General features: G+C 42.2%; 1 protein-coding gene across 1 annotated transcript; it reads right to left on the bottom strand.

Moving 5' to 3' along the window:
* Nucleotides 1-64: 64 nt before the first annotated feature.
* Nucleotides 65-11,765, bottom strand: LOC128737068 (uracil phosphoribosyltransferase homolog). Its single transcript, XM_053831620.1, has 4 exons — nt 11,384-11,765; nt 10,561-10,753; nt 10,324-10,491; nt 65-472 (listed from the first exon to the last, which is right to left on the bottom strand). The coding sequence occupies exons 1-4, from the start codon at nt 11,509-11,511 to the stop codon at nt 290-292; spliced, it is 672 nt and encodes a 223-aa protein (XP_053687595.1). The 5' UTR covers nt 11,512-11,765; the 3' UTR covers nt 65-289.
* Nucleotides 11,766-14,241: the final 2,476 nt, after the last annotated feature.

Below are 14,241 nucleotides of genomic sequence, written 5' to 3' on the forward strand. Positions count from 1 at the left end.
ATACGCATTTATGGAGTTACATACTTAATCTGAGAAAACAACCGAGTGGTTTTAAAGAATCCATATATTGACTGTATCTAAATATCAGTTTACTTGTTCTAGTTTTTGAGACATACACTGTACTAGTCAAAATTTTGACAAAAGGGACGCGACAACCTCTTACCGTAAGGGATTGCAAAAAAGCACTAAATAATAAATAAGTTACAAATATGTGACGCAGTGTGGCACCCGAAGGTTACATCTAGTATAGCGGTATCAGTACCAACCAGTGGCAAGCGGTTGTAGAGGGTTAGTCCGTGCCAAAATACTTCTGCCCAAAGTGGTTCGGTGCCACCGGATGCAGTTCTGAGGTAAGAATTTTCATGTCCGGAAAAGCTTTCACCACCATCGAGGCAGCCACCGGGGTGCAGAACAGATTGGAAAGGATTATCGATGTTTCCGGAACGCCGTGATCTTTTAGGACATTCACCGCCTGACAGAAGGAGAGAGAGAAAAGAAAATATTAAATATATTGACATATAAAATAATGACATTACGGAAAGTTAAATAATCCATTTTTCACATAAATTTGATCGTTTCCACCGATCAGCTTGCAAATATTTTTACCTTGCATGGTTAACGAGAAACAACGATATTTCTTAAAACTAATTTGGAAAACCGAATCAACAGCAGGCTTAAGCCGCGTTTGCTGTGAAAAGAAAAAGACTTCGGAAATAATCTTTTGTCAGTATTTTTTTGGAGTAGAAATAACGTACCAAACCAATTTTAAAATATTTCTAGATTTCACAATTTTCCAAGAATTAAAACAAAATTGAATAAGCTCAGTAAAACAATTCTGATTGTTAAAACTATCTAGTCAATGTCAATGCGAGAAAATTGAAAAAATGAAAAGATCTGGTACCTATTACTCAGTTCTAAGGCTTTGATATAATCTCTTCTGAGGGCACCCGTTTTGATATTTTTTATACATGGTAGAAAAAGTTCCGTAAACACCATTTTTCAGTCTACAGCTTCAAATTGCTTGCTGACATCGACGTCATCCGCAATGCCAAGAAGCATGTGAGGATTTCATAATTCCTTTCCACCTTTGCTCTTCGTATTGTACCTTCCAATGCAATTGTCAATAGTAGGTTAAAGAGTGTACCACCCTGCTTCACTACATCCAACATCACGAAAGCGGCTGAGATCTTGCCCGCTATTATGACGCATAACTTTAACCTATCCAGTGTCGAACGAATCATCTAAACTATTTACGTCGAAAACCATGTTCTAGCATTATCTGCCATAGCGCATTTCGTTTGACAGAATCGTACGCTGTCTTAAAGTTCAGAAACAGATGATGAGTCTGAAAGTTGTACTCCTGGAACTTGGGTAGTATCTGGCGCAGGGTAAGCATCTGTTCCGTCGTGCGGCGACCCTCACGAAAATCAGCTTGGTACTCGGCGACGAAGGAATACGCAAACAGTCTCAGTCTACAGAACAGAAAACAGAAGCACCTTACAGCCAGAATTGAGCAATGCAATGCCTCGATAGTGTTTCACTCGTGTCGATTTCCTTTTTTACAAATAAGACAAAAGAGGCCATTCAACTACTCCTCCGGCATCTGTTCTTCCTGCCAAATCCTGACTCCAAATCCACTACTTGCTTACTAGTCCAATCCGCTTGTCGAATCCACGCCGAATTCGTCCAAGGCCGAATTTTTGGTTCTTGGACTGTCGCTCTCCACTCGTCCCTACCACTCGCTGCTCTAGCATCCTCGTCAACAGCGCTCATCCAACGGATACGGGTCTGCCTCCAAGTTGTCGACCTCTGTCGGGTCCTCTGCTAAATATTGTTTTCGCTGGTCTCTCATCCGGTATCCTTGCTACATGGCCAGCCGATTGTAGCATGCCGTGTTTTAGTCGTTTCACAATATCCGCACCTTTGTATACTTGGTATATTCATGCGCGTGAGCCACACTCCTTCGTCGAATATGCTACCAGGAATTGATCGCAAGATCTTCCGTTCAAAAATACCAAGAGCTTGTCGGTTGCTCTCTTTCAACGTCCACGCTTAGTGGCCGTATAGTACGACCGAGAGAACTAGTGTCTTATAGAGCGCGAGTTTTGTACGGAGTTGCAGGCTACGGGACTTGTAAAACGTACCTACCTCGACCAAGACAGCACAGTTAATGCAACTATACCGTTATTCATTATCCAAATTATCAAAGCGTTGATCCTTTCTGCGCTTTTAGCCCTTTGTCCAGCCTACTGATCATCACTATTATCAGGACCTGGTTAAGTGGCTTCTCATCCGTGTCAGAAAGCTAATTACACAGTAGGGGGCATCCATAAAGTACGTCACGGTTATAGCGGGGAAGGGGGAGAGAATCGGTGTTTTCAACATGGCAACGATGTCAATGTTGCTGTTCAGACTTTCTCGAATAGCCTCAATCACACTGTTTACATGTTCCCAAACGCACACCTCTATCTAACAAACATGCATTTTGACAGACTGCAGAGTTGCGACGCTTGAAGACATGGAAAAGAACAGCTCTGAGAAAGCTCTCGAAATGTGATGGACTATTGCTGCGTGATCATTACAGGCAAATAAACAATGCATACAAACGTACGAGCCAACGCTGTTATGCGAATTACTTCACATAGGGAGGAGGGGATGTTGGCTTAATCGTGACGATTTGCGACGTAGGAGGGAGGGGGGGGGGGGTATGAAGTTATGTGACGTCACATGAAAAAAAATCAAATGGAAAATTTATTCGAGGAATTATAATTTAGCCTTCATTTTAAGATACAACTATTTAAGGCTTCTATAAAATTAACGTAGTGATGGATTTTAAACAAATAGTTAAATTTTTTGAATGAAAACTTTTTTTTAACATATATGTGTGAGCAGGACTCATTTATTCTTCTATGTAGTATGAACTCTCCATTAGGGCTTTACAGAATATGCTGTACACCACTGAAGAGCTTCTTGAGTACCGTCCTGCCTAAAAGATTTTTGCAACTGCAAATAGCAGTCGCACAAACTTCTGAGGGGCTCGGGGTGCTACCAGAGACCAATGGCAATGTTTTTCCTTGATATTCGTGCTAAACTCTATCGATGAACATAAACTCATACCGAAGTTCCACGGCTGCTTTTAAGGTTTTTCGGTATAATTTACACTGCCCCTCACTCAAAAGCTCCCGGAGGATAGAGTTTATGCCATATTCGGATTAAATTTCGCATCTAAGGTAGTGTTGAATCGACGACACATCCCGTGACGTGACGTACTTCCTCAGGGGGGTCTCAAATGTATGACCAAATGTGACAAGGGGGAAGGGGGAGGGGTTGATTTTGGTCAAAATTTGCTTGACGTACTAAACGAATGTCGGCGTAAACAACTACAGCGCAATCCATCCCACTCCTCTAGCCAAACTGCAGTTTATCGCCGAGACCAGAACGCACGATATATGGCATTATTAAAGCCACTTCCTACCCCGCTTCAGTCGAGCAAAATCTTCAGTAAATTCCTACGCATCTCACGCAGCATCGCGATGAATGGCTGATCCGCTGACCTCGTTCCAGGAAATAGCCGAAAATCCGCCAGATTATCTGTACTCAACCTTTTACCGATGCGCGATGCCACTCCGATAACTTAGCTGCAATCAACCTTTTTCTGATGCAACTCCGCTAGGTTAGCTGCAATCAACCGCTTTCCAAATTATAGCTTGTCGAGGCCTATCGCTATAGCTACGCGCAACGAGAGCAAGCAGCTGCTTTGGAAAGAGAATTTGCTGCAGCAAATTCCGTCCTGCCAGCCTCCAACTGTACTATCAGAATGACGGCATGAATACGTCCGTTGCCGAGTACTTTCTTGCCTGTTCAGACGAATCGTTCGACGTCATCGTTCTTACGGAGAGTTGGCTCTGTGAGCATACCTTATCGTGCCAAATATTTCGAGACTACTACGAAGTTTTCCGAACTGATAGGAGTGCACAGAACAGTTCCAGATCTAATGGCGGTGAGGTACTGATTGCTGTTCACCAAAGAATCAAGGCACAAATCGTGGAGAATAGTGCTTGAACAACCATCGAGCAAGTCTGGGTGCAAGTAAAGCTAAAGAGCTATTCGCTTTACCTTTGTGTGCTCTATCTGCCACCTGACCGAACGCGTGACCTCCCGCCCACGGCAACTTCAATTTCCCTAGCTTGAAGTGGCAGACCTCTACTGATGCATTCTTTTATGCAGATCCATCACAATCTACCTTCCATGATGGTATGCGTACAGTGCTGGGCAGCTACAACCTCTACCTTCTGCGATAAATCAACTCTGTGACTAATGAGAATGGTCGAATGCTCGATCTTTGTTTCGTCAGCAAAACAAACTACGCACCTCGGCTAACTGCAGCTGCACATCCTCTTGCGAAAACTGTCTATCATCATCCCACGTTACACCATTATATCGAAGAATTTCTGTAGCATAGCGGATGCCGTTAGGTACGATTTTATACGAACTGACTTCACTGGTATTCAAGATATACTACTAGATATCAATTGGAACGAGATTCTAGACAATAACGATGTCAATGTTGCTGTTCAGACTTTCTCGAATAGCCTCAATCACACTGTTTACATGTTCCCAAACGCACACCTCTATCTAACAAACATGCATTTTGACAGACTGCAGAGTTGCGACGCTTGAAGACATGGAAAAGAACAGCTCTGAGAAAGCTCTCGAAATGTGATGGACTATTGCTGCGTGATCATTACAGGCAAATAAACAATGCATACAAACGTACGAGCCAACGCTGTTATGCGAATTACTTGCGTAATATATACATAGTAAACTGAAAACTGCGCCGCACTCGTTTTGGAGAAACTTCAACGAGTAAAGGAAAGAATTGACTAAGCTTTTCTTCGAGAAGTTCTCCAGTACATTTTCATGTGAGACACTGTCAACTGACCAAATCTCCTTGGCTGCAAATAAAGTGCCACTATCCGCGCTTTCGTTGAATATTATTAATGTGAGTAATGCTATGATCCAAAAAGCAATCTCCGGAATGAAGTGGTCGGGATACCAGTTATTCTTCTCAAGAAATACACCACAGGTTTAATTGCTCCTCATCGTCATCTTTACAATTTTTCCCACGCTATCGAAAACGGCGTTTATGTTTCCGGTTCATAAGAAAGGCGATAAAAAGCACATCGATAATTATGCGTGCGGTATCCAAGCTAGTTGAAAAACTAATTTTGGGACCGGTGTTCTACCATTGTAAGCAATTCATCGGCGATTTTCCTTTCATTTACTACTTATGCTACGGATACCATGTCGACCCGTTTCCAAATGGATGCAATTTATACCGGCCTTTCTGCTGCTTTTGATAAGTCAAATCATGAAATGGCGATTGCCAAACTTGACAGGATGGGACTTGGCGGCACTTTCGTGCTCTGGCTGAAGTCCTACTTGACTGATCGGCACGTGGCTGTTAAAATCGGAGAATCATTATCCAGCAAGTTTATTGCACCATCCGGTATTTCACAAAGCAGCCATCTGGGTCCGCTCACCTTAGTGCTATACTTCAACGATGCCAACTTTTCACTATGAGGACCCAGGCTTTCATTTGCTGGTGATCTTAAGATCTATCACGAGGTCAAAAAAGTAGAAGATGCCATATTTCTGTAACAGCAACTGGAGAGCTTCTCTAGACATTCGCAATTGTTCAGTTGTATCGTTCTCCGGAAAAAACGGCCAATCCTTTTCAACTATCATCTAGGCGGTGAACTGAATAAAAGAGAGTCCTACATCAAGGATCTGGAAGTCACACCAGATACATCGTTGCTAAAGTATCCCGCAGTCTTAGCCTTATCATGAGAACTGCGAAGAGCGTCACCGATATACATTGCTTTAAGAATTTGTATTGTGCGCTCGTCCGTTCGACACTGAAATATTGCTCGGCGATCTGGAATCCCCATTATCTCAACGGCGTTGATCGGTTAGAGAAAATACGATGCAAATTCATTCGGTTCGCCCTCCGTCTCCTGCCTTGGAACAATCCGCTCCAGCCACCAATATGCGAAGCGCGCCTGATGCTAATTGGGCTGGACACTCTAGCAAGCAGGAGAAAACTATGCCGTGCAATCCTTGTAACTGATCTTCTAATGGCGAGGGCCGATTGTCCATAACTTCTCAATCATATCAGTCTACGAGCTCAACCACGACCTCTTCGTAGCAGAATGTTCTTCCAACTACCATTTCGAAGGACAAATTATGCAGCCATCGTCGGGCTACAACGAGTTTTCAGCCAAGTGTCAGCTGGGTTCGACTTTCAACTAAATCGTAGGACTATTCGCGGGAATTTTTTAAATATTATTCCTACAAGATAGACTAAATTATCATTTTTTTTCCTTTTTTCCTTTTTCTCGGGTTATCCAACTGGTCGCTTAATAGCGTATAAAACTCTGCGCTGGGCCCTTTTGTGATGTCAACAAAGTGTCAGGGAGACCTCAAACATCAGTTCTACCTGACGAAACAGGCATTGTCGCCCACTAAAACACAGGTAGAGCCCCAAGCATAGCCGTCACGCCTATACCCGCAGGCGGAGGCGTTTCGGCCCTGCGCGGACTACACGAACTGACTCTAAGATCTCTCTGCCAAAGGCCGGAATGTCATATTTTAAATATAATGATGATGATGATAATGATGATGATGACGATGATGATGATAATGATGATGATAAGAAAAATAATAGATCGAATTTGTAAATGTGCTTTGGACTTTTTGTACCACTCGAGTTGCAATATGTGGTATAGTGAATAAGTGGAGGATTCGTCAGCCCCGCCTGACACCGGTCTTCAACCGCGCGCCCGCTTTCAGCTTTCCAACACAAACAACCACAAATGAACCAATAGGTAAGACAAATTTCGGAGCATTAGTGGTTATCAACTTATCAGGGCAAATTTAATCTTTAATCCCCTTAGCATTCACAGTGCATTCCCACGATACAAAGTAAATTGAGCGCAGCACAAGCTGGACGTTCGCGGTAGTCGACAGAAGCTTCAAAATATAGAGACTCGCCCACCTTCCAACCCTCGAGACCAAAGTGCTGTAAAGCTCTGGGCTTAAACGTCTCTTTAAGACTCGATCCCGTCCCATCGATAGAGTCCGCGGGCGGCCATCAGAGCTCAGGACAGCCACGGGGCCAGTGCAAACATCCTACTCTATCTAGCAGCACCGCCTAGCCGAAACTCGAACACGCGACACGAATTGACCTAATTTTCCCATCTGCTACCTAAGAAGTGCTATTACCCGTAATCATTACAGAGTGGTCCTTCGGCATCCAATCGGATCTGGTATCCCGCTTAGATCCCCTTACTAACCCTAAGCCCCCGAGCAACTCAATCAATCCGACATTTTTCGGAGATATTTGTGACAGTTGTGATAAATAGGGATGAATCCCAGAAAACTTCATCTATTGTCAGAGATCCCCATACTGGCCTTATTCTTAAACGGAATAAAAGCACTTTCTGAACAACGCAACAATCACATTTGGTAAATTTTTACCCCGAGTCCCACTTGAAATCACAAAAGTATTTTGATATACACCCACATTCAGAAGTAAACGTGACCGCTGTTTATTTACTGATTAGTTAAAAAGCCCTACACCACGACAAGGTTCAGTTTTATCGTAGGGTACAAGATAGACTAAATTATCATTAGAACAATAATATGTCTGTTGATATAAACAATAAATAAATGTTTCAAATAATATTACAAAGCTGGCTACATAATCCGTAGAAGACCCTGTTGGCAGCCGCTATCCGCCTTTCACTTCACGGCTCACATCGCTGTCACATGTCACTAACGCACCTGGGTAAACAAATTCGTCGACCACTTCCAAAGTGTCTTCATCTATCACCACCGGAGTTCCAACAACCGAAGGGCTACCACGCACTCTACCAGCCACCATGCCTTTTGTTTTGGTAGAATTTATAATAAGCTCAATTCTCGCAGCTTCCTCCCTAAGATGCATGTACGCTTCCTCCACAGCTCTACGGTTAACAGCGATGATATCGATGTCGTCCGCAAACCCTAGGAGCACATGAGATTTCATAATGATGGTACCGCATCTCTCCACATCTGCCCTTCGAAGAGAATTTTCCAATGCAATGTTGAACAACAAATTCGATAGTCCGTCACCTTCCTTCAAATCATCTAACGTCACAAACGAGTCCGGTGTTTCGCCGCTTGATTTGACCGTGTTTTGACGCTTGATTTTGAACAATCAAGGGTAGCACGTATCAGCCTAATCAGTTTTGTTGGAAAACGATATTCAAGCATAATATGCCACACCTCATTTCGTTTAACTGCATCGTTCGTCCGCAGCGGGGTGCTATCCCTATCTTAACGAACGGTGTTTGACAGTCGACTTAACGAAGGGCGCTATTCGCGCTATTGCAAGAAATAGCGCCCGCCTGACAGGTAGATTTGCTGCCAACCTTGTCGAGATGTGCTGAGATGTTGGCAACAAAAACATGGCACCCATCGCAAGCCCCTGTTCGTCCGCCTTGAAGTCTATAAACAAATGGTGAGTCTGCAAGTTGAATTCGCGGAATTTATCGAGGATCTGTCGCAAGGTGAACATTTGGTCCGCCAAGGAGCGTCCCTTCCCTCTCGAAAATCGCACTTGTATTCGCCAACAAAGGTATCCTGCAACGGACTCAGTCTGAGAAACAGGATGCGTGAGAGAATTTTGTGTGCAGAATTAAAAAGAGTAATGCCTCGAACGCCGCATTCGAGTCTGGCGAGTCTGCTCTGGCGTGTCACAGTTGCAGCCAATATGGCTGCTTCTGGCTCGATTCATCCCATCAATCACTCGTTGGCACTCACTGGACGTGGCTGCAACAGTAGTACCCAACACTCCTCGCGCTGTAGAACTGATCGCGTCGTGGATGTGCCTCCACTGTTCGTTCAGGTTCTCTCTTGCTCACCGATCCGCTCATCAGTCTTCTTCTGCAGCATCTCGTTCCGCTGATAACCGCCGAATGTTCAGTCGAATCTGCCTCGTTGATTTCGATTTGAATATGTTGGACAACCGGGCGCGGATCTTGCTTACTACAAGATAGCGGTCCGAGTCGACGTTTGGTCCCCGGAAGGATCGCACATCTGCGACATCAAAAAAGCGCCGACCATCAACCAGAACGTGGTCGGTCTGAAGCCAGGCCTCTCCATTAGGGTGTTTCCAGATGTGCTTCCGAATGTTCCATCGTGCAAAATAGGTACTACAGATAACCATTCCTCTGGCTGCAGCCCATTTCCTGCATAGATGTCCGCAACTCTCGTTTGCTAATGATCTTAAGCTGTATGTAAAATTAGAGAATCCGTCCGATGCCGCGGTTCTATACAAGTGCAACAGCAGAAATGACGTGGTCTGAAAATTCACTTCCTCTAGTACATTCTAAGCCAAGTGTATCAATGGGGTTCTTGACGGTTTACACTACCATATGGGGCGGATTTTGCCTCCCAGTTGGCTTCGGTGTATGACGCTGGCCTAAGAAGCCAGTCGTCGTATGTTCGAATCTCGACTGGGAGAGGCTGTTAGAGTAAATAGGATCGTAGCAACTGGCCTTGCAATTGTCCTGCAGAAGGTCAAGTTTCGATAACGGAATGTAGCACCTAGGCTTTGCTTTGCTTTTCTTTATGGGGCGGATTTACAGTCGAGCATGGTAATAAGCCATTCGGGCCACTTTTGAAGGATCTACTGGTTGATACCTTGAAGACCAACTCACCATAAAGCCGGCCTGATAGCCTTTTTTTTTCTTTCTCGCTTTGGCGCAGACCATTTGGTCCATGACAGCATAGCTTCTTTTGGCCAGCGGCAAAAATCTATGGAAAATAACTTGGGAAAGCACTCTCTAGACGGCATTCACGCCTATAACCTCTTTCGACATATTCTGTCTCAAATCCTTTCCGCCTAATTACACGAACTTGAATTTAAATGTAAATTATACATTATTAGTCGCTAGTCCGTCGCAACGAAACGAGAAATTTCTGAATAGAATTCGGTAGTCTACTATTCGCGCTCAAATTGTTGATACTAAAACACAAATAGATGTTAATTTGGTATAGAAGCTTCAATAGCCCTAAGCTTGACGAACCAAAACACATTTTCTGTACACAAACACTTAAACATGTGACCGGCATGCGGTCGTCAATTTACACCATTATCAAAGTGTTAATGCGACAAACTTGGATGTCGATTTGATCAATATACTTTATATAAACTTGTGATGAAAACCCCTATCCCACCTATAAAACTATTCTCTTCCACCTTACATCATTGCTCACCTGTATAACGGTGTTTCCTGTGGCCATGATAGGGTACATCAACAGCACTTGCCGTCTGGCGATGTCATCTGGGAACCTCGCATAAACAACTCTCGCAGCATGTGTTTCCGCATCAGATTCAACCAGAATTTTTCCTATCCTAATCGATCGACAGCAATCGCGTAGTCCCTGGTATGACAAGCAGGCATCAGTAACCTCATACCTACATCAAAGAACGCCCCGAAGGCAAACACAAACCTGTTCCATCGCTTCGCCCGAGCGAACAATCGAAACGCCGCAATTTCCGGATCGATACTTCAACCCATCGTAGATCGCTCCGGTCGGTGTCACTACCGAGCAATCTGTGTATGGCAGCTGATTTAGACTTTCCTCTATCACTAACCGTATTAGCCGATCGGCGTAAAATTTAAAATCACTCCGCGTGGTGTTTCTAAAAATAGAAAATATGGGTCAGTTTTAGTGCGACGGAGTATGTGCTTCCCGAAACCACATGGACTGTAGGGCTAAAAACAAGATTTTTTAGGGAGATGTTTCAACGTTGATTACCAAATCTCGTTTGCAATGTTTGTCTGTCTATCGTAAAGTCTAACGCAGTTTAAAATGTTTATCAATTACTTTGTTTTTAAATTGCCTTCATGTTTAAACAGCTAACTTTCTGTTTTTTTTTCGTCGCATGATTTAGCAGATCTGTATAAAGTTTTCCGCTTCATTACAACTTTACCTCACTGTAAAACAACTATGAAGAATTATAATTTATTCTCGAGACCGTCTAGTGCAAGTTCTTTGTTATATCACTGACCATGCGGTATGTTTATTATTTTAACTAAAAACATAACGCCTTAGATATACCTTAAATTAGTGTTTAAATTTGTAGAGTTTCTGTGATTATGTTCCTAATTCTAAGTTGGATAAGTCCACATTGTGTTGTTACAGCTGGAATCAAATTATACTATGCAATCTACTTTCAAATGCACAAGTTTTCTTAAAAATAAACATAGCCATCGTACAGTTTCATTGACTAAACATAAACTACTTTTATCTGCACCCGAAAGCTACTTACTTATCTCGAATGATTGTTTGCAGGTCCCGTATCTGATCACTGCAGTCAATAATTCTTAGGTTGTTTCCGTAGTCGGCCGGATTAGTTGATACTGGCTCCGCATTGATGTCGTTAATCTCACTGCACATTTTACGTCGTCTCTCAACTCGTTTCGCAGTGGTTTGCGAAATGTTTGCTTTCTTCTGAGTCACTCGCAAGCCGTTCTACGTAAGCAAAATGTGAAATATGGCTTGTTCTTACACCGCTAGAACCGGTTTAACACCTTACGCTTAAAAACTTAAAAGAAACGAAAACTTCAGCGGATTTTGAACTGTTTTACAAACTTTTAGACAAACAGACGCGAGCTCGGTGAAGGCAAACATTCACCGCTCGTATCGTTCGTTTTTTCCCGTCGGCACGCTTTTCGCATCGCGATTTCACCATTTCAGAGACAATCACGTACTCACCACAAGCAACAGCTGACGTTCAAACTGTCAAAGCAATTGAGAAAAGATGCGAGTCGGTATCTTCGGCAAATATTTGAAAAAGGTGAAAACCGTGAAAACTCTAGGTCAAGGGGTTTCCAGTAAGGCGTAAAAGTGCGTAGTAATCAGAGATTACTTTTGTAACCATTTACGAATTAATTAGGCAATCAATGGTAATCAGTAGAGTAATCAATGATAATCCTAAGCAATCATTGGTAATCACAATTAATTTATAGTAATCACAAGAGATTGATTACTGGTAATCAGAGGTAATCAGTAAAGTAATCAAAAATATTTTTTTTCAAAGGTGCGTAGTAATCATTGCTGTTGGAAACCCCTTGCGCCAAGTAAAACTATAGTATATATATATATATATATATATATATATATATATATATATATATATATATATATATATATATATATATATATATATATATATATATATATATATATATATATATATATATATATATATATATATATATATATATATATATATATATATATATATATATATATATATACTATAGTTTTACTTGGCGCAAGGGGTTTCCAACAGCAATGATTACTACGCACCTTTGAAAAAAAATATTTTTGATTACTTTACTGATTACCTCTGATTACCAGTAATCAATCTCTTGTGATTCGCTGTGACGGCGATATATATATATATATATATATATATATATATATATATATATATATATATATATATATATATATATAGTATATATATACCCCATCGACATCTCTATAACAAGTTAGGCCCCGTACAGAGTAAACGCGACACGACTTCGCTCTCATGTTGCTAAATGCACAGTCCTCCTTCGGGCGAAAAAGGGCTGCGCGTATAACTACAGCAAGAAATGTCGCGTCGCGTCACATGTCGCTTACACTCTGGCGGTACCCTTACTGATTTGCGCTGTACTCATCGTCATCGCTAGTGATGTCCGAAATTTTCAATTATTCGATTACCGATAAATCGGTTAGCGATGTATGCACTAATCGATTAGTTAAGTAATCATGCTAGTAGAGTGACTGTATACAGAGTGGCGACAATGTCAAAATTGGAATGATAATTATCTGTCAGTGTCATTCCAATCGAGCAGACCACCTATCCAACGCGTATGCAGGAAAGAGAAAGAAAAACCTAGGATAAACCGCATTGCATACATTTGGGATGACTTGGCGCCACTCTGTATATAGTCACTCTACATGCTAGTAGTATTCGACCACAAATATTCGAATAATTCGTTTAAAAAATTCGATTAATCAGACGATTATGAACGATTAATGGCGATTATTCGCATTTTTTTATCTCATTTGAACTATTCGATTATGGAATTACTTGTGCCGGCAGTATTCGATTAGAAATTATTCGATTATTCCATGCTCTAATCGATTACTCGATTAATCGAGCGATTACCGGACATCACTAGTCATCGCTTCGCCCGCTGTTCAATGCCGACAATTCGTCACTATACCACAGAGAACAGATTAACAGGCTCGAAGGAAGTAATCGATTTTTTGTGTGTAAAATCTGTCGGTGGCGCCCTCCAGAAATAGTTTGCCAAACGCATAAAAAATATCCATGTACCCTTATCTAGAGTGACTATATACAGAGTGGCGACAATGTCAAAATTGGAATGATAATTATCTGTCAGTGTCATTCCAATCGAGCAGACAACCTATCTAACGCGTATGCAGGAAAGAGAAAGAAAAACCTAGGATAAACCGCATTGCATACATTTGGGATGACTTGGCGCCACTCTGTATATAGTCACTCTACCCTTATCAATATTTCTTTGTGCTGGAGTTACATAGCAGCGATGGCAGCGACATCAAGATTTAGTTTGCCACTTACTGCTCGAGGGGTGCTCTATCCAGCTTTCCACGAGCGATAATGGCGGTTATTGAGCACAAGTGGGCACAATCTTTTGACATTCATTGGAGGAGCGTCGAGTTCGCCCTGACGGAGTTACTATGGAAACATCCATGATTGTTTGTTGTTCGAATCAAGGTTCGAATGTAAAAATGTAAACATTGTTCAATTTTGCAGATCAGCTAAAGAGGAACATAGTTGAACGGACAAGTTTTATGAATTGTGGCTTCGCAGTTTTCGGATATTTCAGCGAGAATGGCCAAATACGCAGCGGAAAGTTTCTTATCAAAACGAGACGCTGTTCGAGGGCAAACTTGGCAACGGTTCGACTAATATGAAGTTCAATGTTCACGTTTGCCTCTGAGTGCATTCGAATGTTTAATTCGCACGATTGTAGAAAGTATCCTGAGCCGGTGCTTTCAGGAAATTATGGCCACAAACCACTACAAAAGTTTGAATCCGTTCAATTATGTTCCACTTGAGCTGATCTGCAAAATGAAACAATGTTT

Source organism: Sabethes cyaneus, chromosome 2 (genome assembly GCF_943734655.1).
Source record: "Sabethes cyaneus chromosome 2, idSabCyanKW18_F2, whole genome shotgun sequence".
Taxonomy (NCBI): domain Eukaryota; kingdom Metazoa; phylum Arthropoda; class Insecta; order Diptera; family Culicidae; genus Sabethes; species Sabethes cyaneus.